Source organism: Hippocampus bargibanti, linkage group LG20 (genome assembly GCF_051943395.1).
Source record: "Hippocampus bargibanti isolate YZ-2025 linkage group LG20, ASM5194339v1, whole genome shotgun sequence".
Taxonomy (NCBI): domain Eukaryota; kingdom Metazoa; phylum Chordata; class Actinopteri; order Syngnathiformes; family Syngnathidae; genus Hippocampus; species Hippocampus bargibanti.
This window is the reverse complement of record NC_142753.1, coordinates 2,044,436-2,068,344: the sequence shown is the minus strand read 5'-3', so window position 1 is coordinate 2,068,344 and position 23,909 is coordinate 2,044,436. Positions and strand designations below refer to the sequence as shown.

At 43.8% G+C, this 23,909-nt stretch overlaps 3 protein-coding genes and 1 long non-coding RNA gene across 8 annotated transcripts in view; 2 read left to right on the top strand and 2 right to left on the bottom strand.

Moving 5' to 3' along the window:
* Nucleotides 1–300: 300 nt before the first annotated feature.
* Nucleotides 301–3,015, top strand: dnajc8 (DnaJ heat shock protein family (Hsp40) member C8). Its single transcript, XM_089023166.1, has 9 exons — nucleotides 301–521; nucleotides 901–1,002; nucleotides 1,078–1,134; nucleotides 1,211–1,277; nucleotides 1,429–1,523; nucleotides 1,771–1,842; nucleotides 1,919–2,010; nucleotides 2,078–2,153; nucleotides 2,233–3,015. Exons 1-9 carry the CDS (start codon nucleotides 453–455, stop codon nucleotides 2,350–2,352), a joined length of 750 nt encoding a protein of 249 aa, XP_088879292.1. The 5' UTR covers nucleotides 301–452; the 3' UTR covers nucleotides 2,353–3,015.
* On the bottom strand, nucleotides 2,564–10,626 carry LOC148882665 (uncharacterized). Its single transcript, XM_089023168.1, has 3 exons — nucleotides 10,040–10,626; nucleotides 5,861–5,948; nucleotides 2,564–3,229 (listed from the first exon to the last, which is right to left on the bottom strand). Exons 1-3 carry the CDS (start codon nucleotides 10,240–10,242, stop codon nucleotides 3,074–3,076), a joined length of 447 nt encoding a protein of 148 aa, XP_088879294.1. The 5' UTR covers nucleotides 10,243–10,626; the 3' UTR covers nucleotides 2,564–3,073.
* Nucleotides 3,236–23,909, top strand: part of LOC148882661 (uncharacterized) — a 62,292-nt gene continuing 41,618 nt past the window's right edge. The window contains exons 1-5 of one of the 5 annotated variants that reach the window (XR_016118596.1): nucleotides 3,236–3,766; nucleotides 3,939–3,972; nucleotides 5,870–6,006; nucleotides 16,510–16,616; nucleotides 22,601–22,740. This is a non-coding gene — a long non-coding RNA (uncharacterized LOC148882661). The other 4 variants (XR_016118599.1, XR_016118597.1, XR_016118598.1 and 1 more) reach the window with 4 other exon arrangements.
* On the bottom strand, nucleotides 12,132–23,715 carry clk2a (CDC like kinase 2a). Its single transcript, XM_089023165.1, has 13 exons — nucleotides 23,549–23,715; nucleotides 22,670–22,875; nucleotides 22,049–22,352; nucleotides 18,749–18,839; nucleotides 18,069–18,135; nucleotides 17,888–18,004; nucleotides 17,662–17,828; nucleotides 17,491–17,585; nucleotides 17,291–17,420; nucleotides 14,850–14,932; nucleotides 14,673–14,752; nucleotides 13,186–13,276; nucleotides 12,132–13,099 (listed from the first exon to the last, which is right to left on the bottom strand). Exons 2-13 carry the CDS (start codon nucleotides 22,873–22,875, stop codon nucleotides 12,911–12,913), a joined length of 1,620 nt encoding a protein of 539 aa, XP_088879291.1. The 5' UTR covers nucleotides 23,549–23,715; the 3' UTR covers nucleotides 12,132–12,910.

Genomic DNA, 23,909 nt, shown 5'->3' with positions numbered 1-23,909 from the left:
GAATCAGGTGCGTTGCTCCTGGGAGAGTTGGAAAATAGACAGGACGGCGTCCCTCGAGGACCGACTTTGGACACTCCTGCCTTACACACTGTCTGGGAACCAATTGAGTTCGTATTGAGGTCTCACTGTATATGGTAAAAATAATGAACTCATGCTTTTTTTCTGTAATTTGTTCTACTGCGTGTTTTGTTAGTGCCGTAACTTTGAATACAAATAAAGACATCGATAAATTTTTCATGGCCCTTCTCAGTGTAACGGACACGTTCTCGTTTTAGCTCCGGGGTGAACGACGTCCGTCAGAAGACGAAGGCGGCCATGAGCCCAAAGGAGCGTCGACTCTTTTGAGCTGGCCTGAAAATCGCGTCGACGCGCGCTACCGCGAGATCGCCACCCGTGGGCGTGGATTGCGTGATCACGTGCCCCGTTTGCGTCTGTCGTCAATCGGAGTCAAGATGGCGTCGAGTGGCGGCGAGTCTTCTCAAGTGGCGTCCGATGATTTATTTCAGAACTTTTACACCGAGGTATCGTCCAGTCGAATGGCTGAACTTTCACTTTTCGTTGTCTTAACATCCAACAAGTGCGGTCGCTCCGGTTGTGGTTGTCCGCCCCCTCATGTCTGAATCTCCGCGAGCTGCTAGCTAAACATGGCTAATGATGGGCTAACCCTTCGTTGGAACATTAACCATCACTCATCGTATCCAAGAATAAATTGTTTTGTGGCACAGCCTGTAACAAAATGGAGCAGAGTAACCTTGTTTGTTCGACGACTCCCCCGCGCAGCGTTTTTAAGAACAGTAAATATTTGTGCTAAACGAAATCGGTCGTTTGTATTGTGTCTTTCTAGTCTCTTTCTAGTATCTTTCTAAGTCATGTAACGCCATGTTTCAACGTGGGTTGCAGGTGAAGCAGATAGAGAAAAGAGACTCTGTGTTGACGTCCAAACAGCAGATTGATCGACTGCTCAGGCCCGGCTCGTCCTACTTTAATCTAAACCCTTTCGAGGTAAATGTCGTTTGCTTGTGAGATCCTTCACGATTTGTGTATTTTCAATCCGTCGGTGTTCTTTTGCCCGTTTAGGTGCTGCAAATCGATCCGGATGCGACAGATATTGACTTAAAGAAAAGATTCAGAGCGGTAAAGAAATGATTTATTCCTGTCCGATGGTACTAGAATTGTGTCTTCCTGACCGTGACGCCATGTATCACTTCAGCTGTCCATTCTGGTCCATCCAGACAAAAATCAGGACGATGCAGACAGAGCACAGCAAGCCTTTGAAGGTTTGGACCAACTTGAGCTTGACATGTCATTACACCGAAGCTACTAGATACAGTTTCAATTATGATATATTTAAATATTTGTGTGTGTGTGTGTGTGTGTGTGTGTGTGTGTGTGTGTGTGTGTGTGTGTGTGTGTGTGTGTGTTTCCTAGCTGTGGACAAGGCGTACAAACTCCTTCAGGATGAGGAGCAGAAGAAGAGGGCTTTAGATGTCATCCAGGCAGGAAGAGAATATGTTGAGCACATGGTGAGCGCTCGACCTAAATAATGTCCGGAAGATTCCTCGGCTCCCGTTTTGGTATGTGGCAAATATATTTTTGCAAAGAGCCGATGGAAACTCGTGACATTTTTCTGCCTGTCACTCTACAATGCTGGCATTTATCGAAAAGGGTACATTCCCAGAACCAAAATGTGGTTTTAAAAATGGCCGACAATAACAACTGGTTGTACTAAGGAACTTTGTCCCGTTTGTTGTTATCGTTTGCCCACCAAAGGTCAAAGAGAAAAAGAAGCAGTTGAAGAAGGATGGCAAATCTCAGATTGTAGAAGAGGATGACCCAGAAGTTGTAAGCCCCAACGGTCAAGCGGCCTCTGTTTTTTTCGTGGGGGGGTACAAGAGTCATTTATTCATTCCTCCACCAGTTCAAGCAAGCCGTGTATAAGCAGACCATGAAACTGTTTGCGGAGCTCGCCATCAAGAGGAAGGAGAGAGAAGCCAAGGACATGCATGAAAGGTAAGTGCTTGAGTCGCTTGGGGGTGGGGGGGATATTCACATATTCACACCTGTTGTCTTCTTGCAGGAAAAGGGCACGAGAAGAAGAAATTGAAGCAGCAGAGAAAGTGAAGCGAGACAGGGAATGGCAGAAAAACTTTGAGGTAATGGAACGCATTATTGGGTAGTGTCTGTTCCTGTTGATGCATTTTCAAAATAAAGACTGGCATCAACATCCGTCAGGAAACGAGAGACGGCCGCGTGGACAGTTGGAGGACGTTCCAGGCAAAGGGCAAGAGTAAAGAGAAGAAGAACAGGTCCTTCCTCAAACCCCCCAAAGTCAAGATGGAGCAGAGAGAATGATGTACAAATGGGACTCGATTAACTTCAAAGCTGTCGTCCAGACTGTCTATCCCTCCTTGACGCACCCCCAACCCTCTTTTTTTGGTTTGTTTAGTTTTTTCATTGACAGTGTGTTGCATCATACCTGCTTAATGCAAGTAAATAGTGCATCATCCATATCTTACGGCCACAATGGTTGTTGATGTTTTTTTTAATTCTTTTTTTTGTAATAGATACACACAGAAAATAAGAGTGGGCGGCCAGGTCGTCGAGTGATTAGCACATCCGCTTCACGGTGCAGAGGTACAGTGTTCAATTTCAGCTCCCGCGTGGGATTTTCTGTGGGTGCTTCGGTTTCCGCCCACATTCCAGGCCGATTGAACACTCGCAAATTGTCCCCGAGTGTGAGCGTGGTATGGTTGTTCTTCTCTGTGTGCCATGTGATTGGCTGGTAACCGGTTCAGGGTGTCCCCCGCAGCTGGGATCGGCTTCAGGACTTTAGTGAGGATAAGGCGGCTCAGAAAAAAAAAGAACAAGTTGGTCGTAAGAAGCCAATCTACATTTTGATGGCCTCTGTATCCATCATCCTTTTCGGCAGCAACTTGACAAATGTTTGCAGCGTTTGATTTCACTTTGCTGGAGTTATTTTAGCATTGGTGTTTCAATAAATGACAGTAAGCCAGATCGGTGGAGTGTTGAGTCCGGTTCTTTCGGCAAAGGGGTGTGGATGTCCTGCACTGGTTCACATGACACTGCACTGGTCTCCCCCCGTTGCCGCCGCTGCAGTAGCAGCGCTTCCGTTCGCGCCTCCCATGACGCCATTCAGACTGAGACCCTGAAAAGCTCCAAAGAGGGAATCCTCCTTTTTGGCTGGCGCTTTTCTGCTTGGCCCTGTTTGCTGCACATCCAAGGAAAGATTAGCAAGAAAAGAATCGTTCTTTGGATTATTTTTGGCAGACAATATGCTGTTAGTATTCAGTTTTAGCTCATCAAAGTTCAGCAACGAATCTCCAGTTTCTTATTCTGGGGGAACTGCCAGGAGAATATTGATGAGTAGACCTTGGAGCGTGTTTGCATATTCATGAACGTCACATTAGCTATTGTCCGCCTCTATAGAAATAGTGCGTTATTAATTTTATTATATTTAAGTGTTAGTGTCCACTGCATCCTCAGCATACAGTTAGATCCAGGATCACCAAAAAATGTGTACAAGACAAGAAAAATAAATCAAATCGAAGCAGTAGGTGACCTTTAACCTACGGTGGCCCGCGACCGAAAGTTGTTAGCGGCTAGCGGGATTCATCTAGCGAACACAGCTGTTGACACATGGCTGTACTAAATGTATTCTCATTCCGAGTTCGATTAAGGGGCATTTCACCCACGGCGTTGTTGAAGATCAGCTATCTGGAGCACCAGGAGGAGCATTTTGAAAAAGGTAAACACGTGTTCCGGTCGCATTTGAACACAATTGTGTCCCTGCCTCTCTCTGTCATGTGTCAGATCGGCGGTGATTAAATTCTGGCAAACTCAACTCGTGTCTCGAACTTGTCTGAATAATTTTTAGACTACTTTTGGACTGAGGTTACAATGTTTTGTGTCATCAACAGGTTACAACGTCAAGACCGCCAGCGTCACATAAAAGTAAGTCTACTTTTTGGAGAAACGTTCATTGATCAAACAATCAACACATGTGAGCGTTGCTCTTTCACTTGCTGGTTAGGAAACAGCAACTTGTGCAAAAGTACTGAAAATCTCAAGTTACAAGGATGCTTTTTACTGTTCAGCAGTAAGCTTGGAAATGCATTTAAAGTGTTATTTGCATATTTTTCCATCAATTATGTTGTTTTGATTATAAATGTATCTAAACAATTTAGTCTGACATACATTATAATGTATTGATCATCATTTAGCTAGCTAGCTATTTGAGGCAGGAAACATATTAGCTATCTAGCTAACTAGCTTTCTATCTATTTGAGTTACTTCCAGGTTGAGTGAACGCTGGCGCGTGTGGCTGCCGCTGCTCACCCACAGAAAAAATTCTCCTGTGACTGTAAAGTGACAGAGTTGCGAAAGGCGCTTACAAATGAAATCTATTATTTATTTTAAAGTGAAGCCTTAAAGGACAACCGACGTCACTTTTTTGTTTCTTAACTGACATCAGAAAAACGTTTTATAGCATCTAAAATACCCAAAACACGCAGTATGATATTTTTAGTCAAATGCAAAACACCAATAAAAATGACTGTGTCCAAAATCTGCAAAAAAAAAAAAAATGAACCCGGAAGTGGCCAGTTTCAGAAGGTCGCGCCCCCAGTTCGTGATGTCACGCCAAGACGTCTTGCCTTGCTCGAGAATCAACACAATGGCTTCAGATTTGGAGAAGATGCTTTCTTGTTACTCGTCCAATTATGAATATGATTCAAATAGTTCTGAAGAGGAAAGCATACATGTTAGTAATCGATTAAATAATTTATTCCATGCCATTTTGAGGAATCTGGGGGCAGGAAATGTACCACAAAAAGAGGCGGAAAATGGCGACAAAGCTCCTGTAAGGAATTAATCAGCCTGTTTACACAGGCTGATTAATTCCTTACATGGAAGTTTATCGCCCTCTACTGCCTCTTTTTTGGTGCTACACGAAGTTTTCAGACCAGCCAAGTACAGCCAAATGCATTGACGTGATGGAAGGACTGCTACAATGTGTCCTTTTTTTGGTCAGGGGCGTTCCTTCAGTGACGTAACGTACTGAATCGTCACCAACTTCCGGAATAATCAGCGCAAGTCTTAAAACGTAAAATATAGCTATATGCGGTGGAATCTTTGTAAAATACCCTCAGTAAGAAGTCATTTGAAGCCATTTTACAAATTATGGACACAATTTGTCCGGAGACGGCGGTTGTCCTTTAAATATATTGCTCTATTGAAATGTCATTTTGGTGTTTTAATAATAATAATAATAATAATAATACATTTCATTTCTAAGTGCCTTTCAAAACTCTTGAGGTCACTTTTCAGTCGCAGGATACGTTTTTTATTTCTGTGGGTGAGCAGCGGCAGCCACACGCCAGCGTTCACTCAACCCGGAAGTAACTCAAATACATAGAAAGCTAGCTAGCCAATAGATAGCTAATAGGTAGCCAGTTGGATAGCTATATAAGTAATAGATAGCCAGCTAGAGAGCTAGTGAGCCAGCCAGATAGCAAATAGAAAGCCAGCTAGGTTGCTAGCTAAATAGCCAGCAGGGTAGTAATCATAATAATAATAATATACTAATGACATACAAATAATAATACAGTAAAGTCTCGTTATATCGATAGTACCTCTTATTACGGTACTATTTCTATGAACTCAAGGAGAAAATTACATGCCGCAGGATCTGATATATCGATAGTCCGGTTATATTGATATTTTTTCCGACTCCCGAGAATATCGATATAACGAGACTTTACTGTATACTGATAATAATATTATATTATGCGACCCATAATTTAGTCTCGGTTGGCCTTACTTTTGAATAATCCCCACTCACCCTTGGCAGGCAGTGATGGCTCCTGAAGTGAGTTTTCCTGACGTGGCGCTCAGCGTTCTTCTTGGCCAGCACGGCCTGCTGTCGTTTCCTTTGGGGACAACCGACACCATTAAAAAGGACGACACATGGCCGAGCCGATTATTCACGTGAGTAAAATCCTTGTTAAGCCGAGACTGTCGGGCCAAATGTTTCGGCTGAGTCACACGTATAAATAACCCTAATGCCGTTAGACACTCCGACCTGGGCACCGAGCAACGGTGCCGACCGGCTCAATCCCACCCGATCATGAAAGTATTCTGCCCCCAAAGGAACTATTGGAGCATTGCCGTCGTCATTGTTCGTACATACCCTCACAATTTCACAAGCTTTTTTTAAAATTTCCAGGTGGGTTGTTGTGTAACCTACAACACAGGTGTCCAAGTCGAGGCCCGGAGGCCAAATCTGGCCCGCCACATCATTTTATTCGGCCCGCCAAAGCAAATCAAGCATGTCAAATGTCATGATGCTTGCTAAAGTCTGAACTAAAATTTCAAATTGTCCCACGTAAACCACAGTAACAATCATTATTTTTGACGTCTGATTTGAAAACTAGTTATTCATGAATTTGTTGTGCGTTCTGATTATAATATGTGGAAGGCAATTTAACATTGTAATGGCTTCCCCAAATTCATAACGGCCCCCTGAGGAAACCGTAACTGCATTGTGACCCGTGGCAAAAAAACCACTTTGACACCCTTGCCCTACAAGGAAGTAGGTGCATTGCCATGTTGGGATCAGCCATATTGATATCAAGTGTCATTAGGATCATGAAGAAGAGGCAGAGAAGGTCCCCAAATAAGCTCCTCTAACAGTAAACCAACCCCTACTTTGTATACATTGTTCAACAATTTGATGTGTTCTAAATTGGTAGGGTGGGTGAAACTTATTTGTTTAATCCACAGGTGTCAAAGTCAAGGCCCGCGGGCCAAATCCGGCCCGCCACATCATTTTTTTCGGCCCGCGAAAGCAAATGAAACGTGTTAAATTCCATGATGATTGCTAAAATTTGAGCCAAAATTTCATATTTTTGGATGTCAACCACAATAAAAGTCATTATTCTTGACTCCAGATTTGAAAACGAGTTATTCATTAATTCGCTGTGTGCTCTATATGTAATATTTGAAGGGATTTAAACATTCTAATGGGTTCCCCAAATTCATAACGGCCCTCGAGAGGAAACCATAACTACAATGTGGCCCGCGGCAAAAAATGACTTTGACACCCCTGGTTTAATCATGTGGTGTCTCCATTTCTCTATTATGCAATTTTATAAGACCGTCTAAATAGGCGGAGGCAGACCGGCAACACTTCCTGAATCGCACATTCGGGACATGTTAGTTTTTTTTACCACTCTCCCGCTATAGGCTAATGACACTTTGTCGCTCCTATTTTTGACTGTCTGTGAAAAAAAGCCTATATAAATAGCCTGTTAAGAATAAATTTGACCAGTCCATCATTTGTCATGCGGTCCGTCATTGACTGTCCGTGCGTGACTCGTCATGTATCGAATACTTTGGTATCCATCGCTCATTTTGTTCCTTTAGCCCAGGGGTCGGGAACCCATACATGGCTCTTTTGATGATTGCATATGGCTCGCCGATAAAACTAAATACATATTCTCGCTTTTTCGCCGTTCATTTCCTGTTGGGGCTGCAGTTGGCGGAAAGTGCAATTTTGATTGGATGATACTGGCCGTCATGTTGAAACAAACGGCCCTTTAAAGGACAACCGACGGCTCCGGATAAGTTGTGTCCATAATTTGTAAAATGGCTTCAAATGACTTCTGAGCATATTTTACAAATATTCCACCGCATATAGCTATATTTTACGTTTTAAGACTCGCGCTGAATATTCAGGAAGTCTTGTTTTTGAGTTGGTGACGAGTCCGTACGTGACGTCACTAAAGGACCGCCCTTTACCGTAAAAAAGATGCATTGTAGCGGTCCTTCCATCACGTCAATGCATTTCGCTGTGCTTGTTTGGTCTGGGGACCTTGTGTTGCACCCAAAAGCCACCAGAAGAGGGCGTCCAAGCTCCATATAAGGAATTTATCAGCCTGTGGAAACGGAGGTCGCCATTTTGTGGTGAGAGATTTCCCCCCAATGTTGCCTTAAAATGGCAAAAATAAATTATTTAATCGATTGCAAACATGTATGCTTTCCTCTTCAGAACTATTTGAATCATATTCATAACTGGATGTGTAACAAGAAAGCATATTCTCCGAATCTGAAGCCATTGTTTTGATTCTCGAGCAATGCAAGACGTCTTGGCGTGACGTCACGAACTGGGGGCGGGACTTTCTGAAAATGCCCAATTCGCAGCTCAATTTTTTGCAGATTTTTGACACTTTCAGTCATTTTTATTGGTGTTTTGTATTTGACTAAAAATATCATACTGCGTGTTTTGGGTATTTTAGATGCTATAAAACGTTTTCTGGTGTCAGTTAAAAAACAAAAAAGTGACGTCGGTTGTCCTTTAAATGAGCCCGACGAGTAAAAAAAAAAATGGCTAGTACACTTTTGCTTGAATGCACCGGAGGATTTGCCTTTGAAGAGAGAAAAGGTTCTGATTCTAATTTGCGATGAAACAATATCATCGATGAAACAGTCGAATGTCAGTGACATTTTAACAAGCCCCATGTTCACGTTAGCATCAATATACTTCTGTGAGAAGTAGATTGCAGATAACAAGTGTGGAAGCTTATGAGCCGTGTGCAGGCTAGCTAGCAGTAACTTGGCCTATGGACCTGGCAAGTTGAATTTCATTCCGATTGTTTGGCTGGATTTTTACCAATCACGAGGAACGGGAAACCATTCATGTTAACGGTGAATACTATCACAAAGTTATTTAAATAATACATTCTGACATTTTGTTGAAAAGTGGCCGTGTGTGTGTGTGTGTGTGTGTGTGTGTGTGTGTGTGTGTGTGTGTGTGTGTGTGTGTGTGTGCGAGCGCGCTTGCGTGTGTGTGGCTCTCACTGAAAAACATTTCTAAATATTTGTGTAAGCTCTCAGTCGTACAGGAGTGGTCCATGGATGAGAAGGTTTCTTCAGCCGTCTTTTTTAGAATTTGTTGAGTCTCCCCAATGCACTGCTCTTTACAATTTTCATTCTTACAATGTATGGAATAAACTAAATTACTTTGTTTTTCATTTGGTAGCCTATCTTTTGGATGCACTAATTTTTGCCTTAACGTGTTTATCGGTTTGAAATAAGTAGGAATTTTGTGTTGCCAAAAGTAATTTTTCAGAAACTCCTGCAATGTAAGGTACTGCTACTCCTCTCCTTTTTGTATCTTGAGAATGACCACTGAGGGTATCCTCAGTGGTCATTCAACAAATGTCACATAGAAAGTATAGGGAATGAAACCAAAAATTCTCAGCGAAACCTTCAAATTTGTACAGATGACAGCTGAAGAAACCTTCTCATCGAATAGCCTGCTTAGGCAAAACAGGTTAGGCAACTTTCGTAATGCTGATACCGGTGGGAGTGGGGGAAATGGGCCAGTCGTTAGTCAGGAATGTAGGAGCAATCAGTGGGGCCACAGGGAGTGGTCCTCTGCTCCCCCCCAACCTCAGAGTAGGGACCTATCATAGCTGTGTCCGGCGCCGCCATGTCTGGACATTAGGGATATATAAATAGGGCCGATACGACCAGTTAGACTTTAGTTCGCTGACGAAGCCTCTTGGATAGGAGGCGAAACGTCCGAAACCTTCACTTTTGTACAGATGACGGCTGAAGAAACCTTCTCATTTCTAAATATTTTACTTTTATGGCTCTCTTAGTCAAAAAAGGTTCCCGACCCCTGCTGCTTTAGCCCATTTGTCCGTGATAGGATCAAGTTAAATTTTAGCAGGCGATGGCAACAGACAATTCACTTGGAGAATGTTCTGACGATATCACTCGGAGGACGAATAGGCCAAAGAAAAACAAAAGCGATCCAACAAGCAACTGATTAAAACTGCTTCAAAGATAAACGTCTAAAGCACATACAGCCAAAAATAATCGGATGATTTGAAATGGCATTTATCACAATATTTGATAATTTTTTTGTGGATGACAATGAGGGTTGGCGTAAATGTCAGCCCTTTAGAAGACCAACATTTTGGCCTCATTTTGCCATCAATTGCGTGGCTTTTACCTCTCTTTCTTCACCTCAGCCTGGTACACTCTGAGCCAATGCGAGCCTGGAACTTTCTGGCCGCCGCAGGTCAGACTTCGCCGCCGGCTGACGCTACTTCGGCGCGTGAAGCTGCTTCTGCGGCCTTTGGTCCCTTTCGGGGTGGGGCCGCCCGTGCCGGTGAATTGCTTGAGGGGGCCCCCCAGGGATAAAATGGCATCCATTGGCCAAAAGCGTCTCCTGTTTGGCGTCTAATTCACCTGCAGATGGAAAATAGGCAAATTGATGAATGACAATGACTTCCTCAATTGAGCCCAACTTGGTCCGTCGATCAAATTTGCTTGCGGTCATCCGACTAGCACGCGCTGGACTGCTTCTCAAGTATTTGAGCGGCGGTCTTTGTCGGTGGTTCTTGAAGTGGATTAGTGGAAGTGAACGACGCAATTGCCGCTTATCCAATCAAACTAAGAATAGCCCGCCACCTGCTTGAGGGCTATGGAAACGACGATGCTCTCAAGACGTTGGCTTACAAAAAAGAATAAAAAAAATCCATCGGGCTAAATTGCTTTGTCCAAAGTCCTCTTCCATTTCCACGCGGCTTTTTGAGATGTCAATTTTGAACAAACATTTTGGGGCCGCAAGTCGCCTTTGTTCGAATGAGCCAAGGGGAAAACGGAGGCGGTGGGCGACATCGCCCACAAATGCCGCCGATGAGCAGATGGGGGGGGGGGGGGGGGCTTACTGGAAAGGGTCACGCCTGTACAAGCGGATCCCCGCCCCCTCCCCTAATTGCAACATCCGTTGTCAACTTGTTAGTGGGGCCCAAAAAGAAATGATCCAACAAAGACGTGATTTGATTCGCTTCGTCACTAACATGACTGCAACAAAATAATTTTGCAGTCGTGAATGTGCAAAGAAAACATGGAGGTGAGGAAAGTACTCCCTCCCCCCCCACACACACACACATTCCTGTTTCAAAGGTTTGGTGAGGTCCGGATAACTCCAGATAAAGGAGTGAGCACCACCGTTACTGATAAGTTTATAGAACTAGTGTTCCATTTGAACACTAAATGTCACCCCATTTCCCACTTCAAATTCTTTAAAAAAAAGAAAGAAAAAGTGGACTTGATAAAGGCAAATCCAATCCAATAATAGCAGGAGTGAGGTTTCAGAATGGCTACATTCAAAGTCCTCACCCCTATTGTGAATGTGGTTAAAATATCGTTTAACTTTTTGCTGTCATTAACCACGCACACACACACATAAACACACACAGTGAGTAAAAAGTGTGTGTATCCAAGTGAAATGAAAATACACACAAAACAATCATTTTGGGTGAATTTGTGAGGACCTTTCTGAAACTTTAACAAATGCATATATAGACCCTCTAGAAGCCTTTAGAATGAAAAACTTGTGAGGACCGGCCAAAAGGTCCTCACTTGTCAAAAATGTCCTCACTACGTATGGTATAAAATGTGAGTGGTCCTCACAAGACTAGTCATACAAACACACACACACACACTTTTGTGTTGTCAAGCCGATGGCAGACTTACTACTATTTGAACATGTTACTAAAAATAAGAATGTTGAAACCTTTTTTTAAGGCTTAACAAACAGGTACTGGTATAATAATAATAATAAAATACATTTGATTTATAAGCGCCTTTCAAAACTCAAGGTCACTTTACAGTCAGAGGATACATTTTACTGTGGGTGAGCAGCGGCAGCCACGCGCCAGCGTTCACTCAACCCGGAATAACTCATGGATAGAAAGCAAGCCAGCTAGCTAGCTAGATAGTCATATAGCTACTAGCTAGTCAGCTAGATGGCTATCCAGTGGGCCACAGATAATAGCTAGCGAGCTAGCTAGATAGCCATCCAGACAGACAACAGATAGCAAATAGATAGATAGCTAGGCATTCAGCGTCAACTCAACTATAACTAAAATAGATAGAAAGCGAGCCAGCTAGCTAATAGATAGCCATATAGCTCATCACGCACTCTCATCTGGATTTTTAGCTTGTTCTGTGCCACTAATGTTTTTTTATGTTTTTTTTTTTGCACGTATTCTGTAAAATTTATGTCAGTGAGCTTGCGGACAGACAAACAAAAATCCCAGGAGCCAAAAGACTGACTTTAATTCTACAGCATATATTTATTCACCTTGATAGGATTTCATACAAAAAAAGAAAGAAAAAAAATCCACCAAAACAATCCATGTGTATGTGGAAGGTGAGAACAATGACCTATTTGACACCCCCCCCCCCAAAAAAAAAAGAGTTGCGGGCAGCTTATCTGGACAGCGCATTAGATGTGTGTTTCTTCTCTATACGGATTCTTTTTTTTTTTTTTGGGGGGGGGGGGGGGGGGGGGAGAGAGTACGTGAAAATGGGAAAAGTCTCCTCGTGCCCGTAAAATGACGGCCAATGCGGTGGAGTGTGTCTTTACGTTGATCGAATTAGGGATAAAAAATACAAACAAAAGCACAGATTTGGACAAATCATTGGTTGGAAATTTTGCGACAAGAAAAACAACCGGCAGGCCAGGAAGTCTGGCTTTGACATGCTACTTGTGGGACGGCTTGCTAGCTTGCTAGCTTACTTTTCTCCCCCCGATGAGTGTCCACAAGAGAAAGACGTTTCTTCTCCCCAAAATGATTCAGCGCGAGGCCCGAGCTCCCAATAAACAACCACGGACAGAAGATGGCGGGAGGAAGATTCGAGACTCACGGAGGCCCGGAATCCCCGCGGAGAGACCGAGCGGAGATCTCCGCCCGCCTCGACGGGCCGCGGTGGAGGAAACTGAAGTGGCTTGAACAGCGAGCGAAACCGTCCGCATCCCGCGTGTAAAAAAAAACAAAACACCGGCGTGCCTGGACCGGACCCCCGCGGATCACCGGCTAATGTCGCGGTTGGCCTCCCAGTTCTTGCCGCCCGTCGCCTCGCTGCTCGGCCCAAAGTCAAAGAAGGGGTGCTTGAGGGAGTCCGCCAGGGGGAGCCTCTTGCAGGGCTCATACTCCAGCATGCTTTCGATCAGGTCAAACAAGCGGTGGTGCTCCTCGGACTCCGACAGCAAGTATCGCTGGGGGGGGGACGACGACAAAGCAAAAGAAAAATTGCATCAGGTGCCGTGTCATCCCCTCCATTGCCGGCGCCTGCCGCTCTCACCCGAAGAGGTTTGCAGTTTTCCCGGACGTACTTCCCCGCCGACGAGCTCTCGTCCCAGTCCAGACGGCCTCGGTAGAAATACTTTTGCTTTCTGGAAGGGGCGGAAACCACTACGAGTCTTTGTCAACTTTCACAGGAAGCGTGAATTTGTTTAGGCTTTTTTTTAGCTCACTTCAGCTTTTATTTTGTAGGAATTTCTCAGCAAAAATATCATTTGCATGTTTCCAATCTGATGTACAGTGATACCTTGGCTTACAAACTTAATTGGTTCTCAAACAGAGTGCGTAAGACGAAAAGTGTGTATCCCAAAAATTAATTTCCCATAGGAACCCATTAAAATAAGAACAATCCGTTCCCAGGTCCCCATAATTTTCTACTTTCTAATTTTCTAAGCCTTAAAACTACACAAAATATACCTTATTTTATGTATAATAAATGTGCTATGGTATTATAATTAAAGAAATAAACGGTACTGTATAATAAAGTCATTTTATTTACCTTTGTGATGGTCATTGATGGCTTGATGGAATGGAGTGTCCGGTTTCATCAGCATTAAACACTTGATGAGGAACGTAACCTTTCGACATCTTGAGGAATGATCCCTTGTAGGTGCTTTCTCTGCGATAATTTTATCTAGTTCCTCATCAATTGTATTCTGTTTAGCTGGGTTGATAGCTTTTTGCATCAAGCGTACAGATGGCTTGTGCGGGTTGTTTGTGGAGCCTGATTGATGTGATATTTTAACCTTGCAGTCTCCACTCTGCCTTTGAACTATATAGGTTGAAACTGTCACACGTGGCTTTAACCGAAGACTGGGGGTGGGGAATAGAGGACAAAAACAGTCGGCTGCCAGTTTGTCGTTAGAAGAACGGGCTCGTTCGCGAACGACACATATCTCATTGAGGTTCGTATGCCAATGTAAAATTTTCATAAATGTAACGTTCATAAACCGAAAAGTTCGTAAGCCAAGGGGTTCAAACCGAGGTATCACTGTAACTGCTTCTGATGTGCCTTAAAACCTAACCTTGCTCCCCCATACCTATCTCACCTTCTTCAAATTTCTATTCCCTCTTGTTCCCTCAGATTCTCTTCCTCCCTCCACCTCTGTGTGCCCCCTTTGCCCGTCTCAACATGATGGGTGACAGAGCTTTCAGCTGCTCTGCCCCCAAACTCTGAAACTCACTTCCTCCCAACATTTGTAACATCGATTCTCTTCCCACCTTCAAATCCCATCTCAAAAGCCACCTATTTAAAGTTGCATTTTGTGCGTAGCTCTCTCTTGTTTCTATTTATTATTGTATTTTATTTATTGTATTGCTATTTGTGATTGTATTTTGCTATAGTACCTATGCATGTCTATGACTGTAAATTGTCCTTGAGAGCTTTAGAAGGCGCTTAAAATAAAATGTATTATTATTATTATTATTATTATTATTATTATTATTATTATTATAAAAACATAACAAATGTCCTTTTTTCACCCCCACCTGGTCTTGCGGATCATTCTAGATGGCACGGGTCCAAGAATCCTCTCCATCATGGCCAAATGTTCCCTGTTGTCGTGTGTCTGATGGGGGGAAAAAAGGGACTGTTTCAACGCATTGTGGCAGATGAGCCAAAGGAAGGTAGACTTTTAAACGGGAAAAAGAGACTTTGGGGCGTACCTGAAAGAGGGTGAAGCCCAGGTAGTACTCAAACAGGATGCAGCCGATACTCCAAACGTCGCAGGGGTGGCTCCAGCCCATTTCTACAGCGGACAAAACAGACACAAAAACAGCCAGCGCTCAGTCACGAGGCTGTGGTGGTATCCCTGCACGCCGCTCCAGCCCACCGCAAATTTCAATACAAAAAACAGGCCCGCTACAAATATCTCATGAATAACTCATTCACTGCCATTCACAAGTTGATTTGGGAATTGAAAAGCATGTTGTGGAGCACCATTCCCCAATTTGTTCAGTTTTTTTTGTCCATGCTTGAGTGCTAATAAAGCACTGGTCAGACCTCTGGCAATGTTTTGGAGTCAGAATTTGTTTTTTTGTCCATGTTAGCGCTTTGTTAGTTTCAGCAGTTGTTAAAGCGTTGCATAAATCAATATGTTTGTATTGCATTGTATTTTGGACAGCCGCACCCATTTCAAGCTCAGATAACTCCAGACCCATTTCATTTAGGAATTTACTTTTTTTTCCCCCGATTAAAGAATAGGAGGAGACTGTGCTGAGCGGTTGCGCCTTTTCGGCAGCATGAATATGCCAGTACTGTTTTTGAATGGGAGGAATGTCTGTGCCATTTGACTGTCATCGCTGGACACCACAGGGGCCATTGTGCTTTTTTGCGCCTGTAATGGGCAGCATCTTCACAGCCCCGCTTTGTTCGGCGGGAAGGTGGGTGCTGTTGGGACAGTCTGCTGCTGGATGGATGCATGGCTTGAGGAGCTCGCGATAAGAAGAAAGGAGCGTCAGCGCAGAGCGCCGATGCGTATGTGGAACTGTCGCGGCTTGGAAATGAAGCGGATTTATGTGGGACAGGAGATGTGAGACAATCTCTTTTCTGCGTGTTTGCTTTCAACATTTAGCTTGTAGTCGACATGCACATTCCACCATGATGTCCCTGATCCACTGGTGAAGAGACGCTTCAATCCTATCCTCTTTCATCCGGAACTGCTTTGTGCTTAAGAATGAATGAGTCTGTGTCTTTGTGTTGTCGTCTTATTTTAGTTTTTATGTTCCTTTGTCCATAAGACGGCGCCGCGAGTGTGGCTGCCTTTCCAGCAGCTCCTGTATTTTGTTTTTCTACTTTCAGTCCTTTCATAACTTTGCTGCTGTAAAATGTTAATGTCTCCACTGTGAGACTAATACAGTAAAGTCTCGTTATATCGATATTCAAGGGAGTCCGAAAAAATATCGATATAACCGGGACTATCGATATATCCGACCCTGTCCGAAAAAATATCGATATAACCGGGACTATCGATATATCCGACCCTGTTTGCATGTAATTTTCTCCGTGCGTGCATACAAATAGTATCGATATAACCGGGACTATCGATATATCCGATATCGATATAACGAGACTTTACTGTAAAGACAAATCCAATCCAACATAGTCTAAAGTTTCTTACACTGCATTCAATGTTTGTCATCCTAAAACTCCATATTCTGTGAGTCCTGCAATTGAAGTGACAATGACACATTTCTGCACTTTGTCTGCCAGTTAAAAATGACAAGTTGGGATGTTGGGTGGTAGTTGGTCAACCAAAAAGCGTGAGGTAGGGGCGAAAGAGTCAGTTTGTGCCACCGTTAACGGTTTTTGCTTTACATACCCGAGATTGGAAAAAAGTCGCCGCCAAACAACCCCACGGGGCGGCCGGAGCCAGAGCGCCGAACCCGCCGTCCGGAGACGCTTGGCCCAGGACGGAGCGACTCCAAAATCAAGTAGGTTGACCGACCTCTGTGTGCCCCCCTCTGCCCGTCTCAGCACGATTGGTGACAGAGCTTTCAGCTGCTGTGCCCTCAAACTTTGGAACTCACTTCCTCCCAACATTCGTAACATCGATTCTCTTCCCACCTTCAAGTCCCATCTCAAAAGCCACCTATTTAAAATGGCATTTTCTGTGTCGTTCTCTCTTGTTTCTATTTATAATTGTATTTTATTTATTGCATTCTATTTGTAATTGTATTTTATTTATTATCGTACCTATGCTTGTATGTGACTGTAAAGCACAGGTGTCAAAGTCAAGGCCCGCGGGCCAAATCCGGCCCTCCACATCATTTTTTTCGGCCCGCGAAAGCAAATCCAACTTGTTAAATTGCTAAAATCTGAGCCAAAATTTCATATTTTTGGATGTCAACCACGATAAAAGTCATTATTCTTGACTTCAGATTTGAAAACGAGTTATTCATTAATTTGCTGTGTGCTCTATATGTAATATTTGAAGGGATTTAAACATTCTAATGGGTTCCCTCGAGAGGAAACCATAACTACAATGTGGCCCGCGGCAAAAAAATGACTTTGACACCCCTGAGCTAGAGTGTCCTTGAGAGCTTTGAAAGGCGCTTAAAATGTAATGTATTATTATAATTGCGCCGAAAGAAGCGTTGGCCCTCACCTAAAATGACCTCGGGGGCTCGGTAATGCCTGGTAGACACGATGGTGCTGTGATGCTCGTGGTCAAAAGTGGCGCTGCCAAAGTCCACCACGCGGACAGCCGTGCTCTTCACCGTCCTTTCTTCTCGTTTCTGGGAGAAAAAACAAACAATCAATCAATCAATGGAGGTTCCGATTCAGCCAGAGCAGATTCCAGGGTACCTTCTCCACGTTGTAGGTCATGGTGAAATCCGAGTTGACAAAAAGGATGTTCTCGGGCTTCAGGTCCGTGTGCGTCAGCTTGTTGTCGTGGAGAACTGCCGAGCATGGGCGACAAAGACGTTAGCGGCCCAAAAGCGGATCCGTCCGGCTGGCGCGCGTTTGTGGACTGACAGCTGACGGCCAAGCAGACTTGATAGGCCATGTGGCGGACTTGTCCGATGGAGTAGGGCAGGTAGTTGTTCTCCTTCAGGAAATCGAAGGTGCTGAGCGCAAGCAGCTCAAAGGAGATGCACATGTGACCGTGGTAGTCGAACCAGTCGTACATCTGCACGCAAAGGCTGCGGGGCAAACGCCAACGTTAGTGCCGGGTGGGTTGGGGGCGCGTGCCGCCACTCACTATTTATTTTCGGGGTCCTTCTCGTTAATCTTCTCCAGCACGTTGATCTCCAGGCGGGCCGCTTCCTTGTACTTTTCCACATTCTTGATGATTTTCAAAGCCACGCTGGACGCCCCCCTTCAAAAGCAAAAGACCTTCAGCCCCCGCCGCCCCTTTTGGCTATTTAGCGGCGGCGCCGTACCTGCGATGGTCGACGCATCGCATCACCCGCCCAAAGGTGCCTTCGCCCAAAGTGCTGACAATCTCATCTGCAACGCAGCACACGGAGAAGGGTGGCGGGGGGGGGGGGGGGGCAAAGGGAATGACAGGCGGGGGAGGGGGGAACAACAGGAGAGTCAGACAAACTGATCTGCGGGCCAAGGGGGAGCGCAAAGGCATACTAGGGGGGCAATCGAGCGGGCTTGAAAAACAACAAACGGTGGGAAGTAACTAGGACATGTGATGGGCAGTAGGGGGGGGGGGTGTGCAAAATGCCCCCCCCCCCTCCCTTTTCCGTTTGCAGCAAATCGAAGAATTGGCTCACTAACGCGTTTTGAACACATTTGCAAAATGGAAGCGTCACTTGGCCAATTGATGAAAACCGCTAAACAGCTAGCTTAGCTGGCTAGCTAGCTGTAGCGATGCGCCACAGGAACAATTGCAAGTCAGATTCTATGTTGTCAAACATCAAGCAATGCATTTCCCAAAAACAAAACAACCCCCCCCCCAAAAAAAAAAAAGTTGTAGTAAATAGCTCTGGCGGAATCTTGGTTCTTGCAATCGGCTAGAGCAAAGTGCTATCTATCATCGTCCCCCCCCGCCAACCCCAAGTGTAATACTCAATGTGGAGAAGGGTTACGATAGAGTAGTGGCAGTGAGTACATCTCTCTTGCAGGACGTCCCCACTCCGACAGATCAGGTGCCCTTCCTCGTCGTCCCTCACACTCAGCGCCCGCGTCCGGCTGTCGCTCCGCTGTTTTGGCGCCCGCGCCGCCGGCAGCAGGTCGCGACGCAACCAGGGGCGTGGGGGGAGAGGGCGCATGGGGGGGCCAATTCGAGGGAGGGGGCGTCGGGCGCCGCAGGCAGACGTGGGGGGGCGATTCGCGCATGACGTCACGTGAAGAAAATACATAACCATTGGAATAATATAGTGCAAGGGAACAAGTCAAAGATCACATGATGTCCTCTGCTTCCCTCCCCCCACCTCCACCTTGAAAAACCAGATGCTTCAAAAAAAAATGTCAAAATCAAGTCAGAAACTTGCAGGCACATTTATCCATTCAGTCAACGCCAGGACCGAATAAGAAAAGAATCCAAATCGCAGCTGGTTAGCTTGCCTCGCTATAGAAAATGCTAAAAACTATCCAGCTCCATAGACATGTGGCCATGCGCCTTATTAAAATAAACAAAATGCCAAAATACAACATTTGCAATTTGGGCGGCACATTTTCATTTTAAAGGGCCACGAGATGACCGCCATGAAAAATCGCAAGAATTGGCACAAACGGTCTAAACCATAGGTGTCAAAAGTCAAGGCCCGGGGGCCATATCCGGCCCGCCACATCATTTTTTTCGGCCCGCAAAAGCAAATCAAACTTGTGAAATGCCATGATGCTTGCTAAAACCTGACCAAAATGTCATATTTTTGGATGTAAAGCACAATAACACTGAAAAACTTATCCTGTGACTGTAAAGTGACATTGAGAGTTTTGAAAGGCACTTTTAAATGAAATGTATTATTATTATTATTATTATTATTATTATTATTATTATTATTATTATTATTATTATTATCTATATAGCTATCTAGTTAGCTAGCTATCTAACTTATCCTGTGACTGTAAAGTGACCTTGAGAGTTTTGAAAGGCGCTTTTAAATGAAATGTATTATTATTATTATTATCATTATTATTATTATTATTATTATTATTATTATCTATATAGCTATCTAGTTACCTAGCTAGCTATCTAACTTATCCTGTGACTGTAAAGTGACCTTGAGAGTTTTGAAAGGTGCTTTTAAATGAAATGTATTATTATTATCATCATTATTATTATTATTATTATTATTATCTATATAGCTATCTAGTTACCTAGCTAGCTATCTAACTTATCCTGTGACTGTAAAGTGACCTTGAGAGTTTTGAAAGGTGCTTTTAAATGAAATGTATTATTATTATTATTATCTATATAGCTATCTAGTTACCTAGCTAGCTATCTAACTTATCCTGTGACTGTAAAGTGACCTTGAGAGTTTTGAAAGGTGCTTTTAAATGAAATGTATTATTATCATTATCATTATTATTATCATTATCATTATTATTATTATTATTATTATCTATATAGCTATCTAGTTACCTAGCTAGCTATCTAACTTATCCTGTGACTGTAAAGTGACCTTGAGAGTTTTGAAAGGTGCTTTTAAATGAAATGTATTATTATTATCATTATTATTATTATTATTATTATTATCTATATAGCTATCTAGTTACCTAGCTAGCTATCTAACTTATCCCGTGACTGTAAAGTGACCTTGAGAGTTTTGAAAGGCGCTTTTAAATTAAATGTATTATTATTATTATTATCTATATAGCTATCTAGTTACCTAGCTAGCTATCTAACTTATCCTGTGACTCTAATGTGACCTTGAGAGATTTGAAAGGCGCTTATAAATTACGTTTTTTTTATTAGCTATATATTAGCTACTAGCTATCTATTTGAGCTACTTCCAGGTTTAGTGAACGCTGGCGCATGTGGCTGCCGCTGTTCACCCACTGAAAAACTTATCCTGTGACTGTAAAGTGACACTTAAAGTTTTGAAAGGCGCTTTTAAATGAAATGTATTATTATTATTATCTATATAGCTATCTAGTTACCTAGCTAGCTATCTAACTTATCCTGTGACTCTAGAATGTGACCTTGAGAGATTTGAAAGGCGCTTATAAATTACGTTTTTTTTATTAGCTATATATTAGCTACTAGCTATCTATTTGAGCTACTTCCAGGTTTAATGAACGCTGGCGCATGTGGCTGCCGCTGTTCACCCACTGAAAAACTTATCCTGTGACTGTAAAGTGACACTTAAAGTTTTGAAAGGCGCTTTTAAATGAAATGTATTATCATTATTATTATTATTATTATTATTATCTATATAGCTATCTAGTTACCTAGCTAGCTATCTAACTTATCCTGTGACTCTAATGTGACCTTGAGAGATTTGAAAGGTGCTTATAAATTAAGTTTTTTTATTAGCTATATATTAGCTACTAGCTATCTATTTGAGCTACTTCCAGGTTGAGTGAACGCTGGCGCATGTGGCTGCCGCTGTTCACCCACTGAAAAACTTATCCTGTGACTGTAAAGTGACATTTAAAGTTTTGAAAGGCGCTTTTAAATGAAATGTATTATTATTATTATTATTATTATCTATATAGCTATCTAGTTACCTAGCTAGCTATCTAACTTATCCTGTGACTCTAGAATGTGACCTTGAGAGATTTGAAAGGCGCTTAGAAATTACGGTTTTTTTTATTAGCTATATATTAGCTACTAGCTATCTATTTGAAGTAGCTACTAGCTATCCATTTAAAGTTTTGAAAGGCGCTTTTAAATGAAATGTATTATTAATTCATTAAGTATTTATTTATTAGCTATATATCTATCTAGGTACCTAACTAGCTATCTAACTTATCCTTTGACTGTAAAGTGACCTTGAGAGTTTTGAAAAGCGCTTTGAAATGAAATGTATTATTATTATCGAGTTCAGATTTGAAAACTAGTTATTCATTCATTTGTTGTGCGCTCTCTATGGAATATGTGGAGGGGATTAAACATTGCAATGGCTTCCCCAAATTCATAACGGCCCTCGAGAGGAAACCGTAACTACAATGTGGCCCGTGGCAAAAGATGACTTTGACACCCCTGGTCTAAACGGTCTAAAACTTTTTTGGGGGGGGGAATAAAAATGCTCTCACGCCTCTTTTAAGACAACCAAACAAATGAGAAAGTTTGCGCTACTTACTTACCCAGTCCAGGGGCTGTGAACAATAAACGGTTAGAGAAGAGCAAAAAGGCAGCGAGCGCAAAAGCCAAAGAAAAAAACAAAACAAGCCAGCAACCCCAGAGAGGAGGAAGCAAGAGTGCAAAAGACCCCCCATCCCGAGACATGCGTGCCGTACTCACCGAGGACGATGGGCTATAGGACCTGGTTCTACGCCGCCTTCGTTTGTGCTTACGCCTGCTGTCCTTGGGCCTGTACGAATCAGGCCGCTGACGCTCCTTTTCTCGCCCTCGTCGGTAGTCGAAGGCACCCGGCGACAAGTCGCGGGCGTAGTAAGTTTCGGGCGCGACGTGCGGCTCCCTTTCTCCGTCGTAGTCGCCATCTCGGCTGGGATCCAAGCGCCGGTATCCCTCGCAGTATCTTCTGTCTAATGGACGCTGATGCTGATGCTGATGCTGCTCGGCCGAGCGACGGTCGTAGCTCCGACTGCATCGGGGCGCACAAAGATATTTTGCCAGTCATGACAGTACAAGGGGAGTTGAATGCGCCCTGAACGGAACCCGATGGCGCCATTTCTTCACTCCATTCTTGTGTCATGTGATGACCAGTCTTTGCATCATCGGCTTCTTGTCGCACTTTTTCAACGGAATGTCTTTTTAGGAAGGTTGTCACGCCGTTCAATCGGAAAGAGAATGACTTGAAAATGTGGACGATTTGTTTTTCATTTATTGCAGTGGCAGCAAGCGTTCCAATATGGAGCGAGGGAGTCGTGCGACGTTGAGCATGCAGAGACACAAACGCACCTCCTTGGGCGGACATAACTGGCATCGTGTCTCGGTCCCTGTCCCCTTCGGTCCCGATCTCGCTCTCTGTCACTGCTCGATGAGTAACCGGGTGATCTTCTGTGCCGGTGCCTGCGCCATCTCTCTTTTTCTTTCTCTCTGTAACGACCATTGTAGCTGCTGCGACTGTCTCTCTCCGAGGACGTGTACCGTCTGGTGTGAGGCATCTGGAAGGTTTTTGGAATGACGAACACGTGAGGGGAAGGGCCCTCAGCGAGACACTTTGAAACGACATTCCACTTCAGCAAACAACTGATTTGCATGTGCTCCACAAATGCGGCAATAACCAATGTTTATATGGAGAAAAAAAAGTTTGAAAACACGATTTCGGGTTTTGTCTTCGGTTGTTTGAGGTGCAACGTGGAGGCATCGCCTTAGCAAGCCTAAAGGTGGGTGAACGTGAAAGGGGCCAGTGCGCGTTGCGGAAAGCATATAAATAGCCTAAACAAAAAGCCCCGTCTAAGTCACACGCAGAGAGGGATTTAGCGTCGAAATTCCAATAAACTAGAAGCAAACGCGTGCATTGGAGCAAGATTTGAAATTGGAACTCCAATTTGATATTTACACTGTTATGACGAATTATTTTCCAGCATGCGACGAAATTGGATGCGGCTTCTTGCAAACAGCGTCTCGGTTTATTCGACGTAACCTTTATGACTGTTGCGTCACACGCGAGAATTACTGCATACAAATAAGTTGATGCACAAGAAAGCAATTCAGACAGCGGCATTTGCTCATGTCAATAATTTCACCGCCATCTTAGCTACACTCGAGCAGTTAGCACTGGTGCGAACCGTTTTGACTGGAGGTGCTTCTTCAACTCCGCGTTTCAACGCCTACCGTTTTGGCAGCGAGCCCTGTCCGCTTGTCCCACAAGAAGTCCGTGGTGCTGGTGTTCGTGTCACATTTATGGGGTGATTGGCTCGGTTTCCCAAGCTCACTTGCTAGCAAATATTCGGTGTTGAGTGCGCCCAGCTAGTTCCAGCGACGAGTGGAGCACTTGCTGCGTTCCACGACGCTGGGAAATTTGATTTTCAGACATCGGAAAAACAGGGGGGTGGAACATTATTCAAGTCATACTCCCCACAAACCGCGAAAGGCTCTTAAATGTGACACCGTCGTTTCATAAAAACGGCAACTCAACATAGATGCATTTTAACTGTCAGAACGAATTGTTTTTCGCGAGTGCAAAAGCTATAAT

Bases quoted from the DNA above. Each gene is read 5' to 3' on its own strand.
- dnajc8 (XM_089023166.1), top strand. From the start codon at position 453: ATGGCGTCGAGTGGCGGCGAGTCTTCTCAAGTGGCGTCCGATGATTTA. The intron at 1,135-1,210 runs GTAAAGAAATGA...GTATCACTTCAG, and splicing joins TAAAGAAAAGATTCAGAGCG to CTGTCCATTCTGGTCCATCC. The intron at 2,011-2,077 runs GTAAGTGCTTGA...GTCTTCTTGCAG, and splicing joins GCCAAGGACATGCATGAAAG to GAAAAGGGCACGAGAAGAAG.
- LOC148882665 (XM_089023168.1), bottom strand. From the start codon at position 10,242: ATGGATGCCATTTTATCCCTGGGGGGCCCCCTCAAGCAATTCACCGGC. The intron at 5,949-10,039 runs GTAAAAGCCACG...TTGTCCCCAAAG, and splicing joins GCTGAGGTGAAGAAAGAGAG to GAAACGACAGCAGGCCGTGC. The intron at 3,230-5,860 runs GTGAGTGGGGAT...TTGGATGTGCAG, and splicing joins GCCATCACTGCCTGCCAAGG to CAAACAGGGCCAAGCAGAAA.
- clk2a (XM_089023165.1), bottom strand. From the start codon at position 22,875: ATGCCTCACACCAGACGGTACACGTCCTCGGAGAGAGACAGTCGCAGC. The intron at 17,586-17,661 runs GTCAGTCCACAA...CATGCTCGGCAG, and splicing joins AGTCTGCTTGGCCGTCAGCT to TTCTCCACGACAACAAGCTG. The intron at 17,421-17,490 runs GTACCCTGGAAT...TTTTTCTCCCAG, and splicing joins TGACCTACAACGTGGAGAAG to AAACGAGAAGAAAGGACGGT.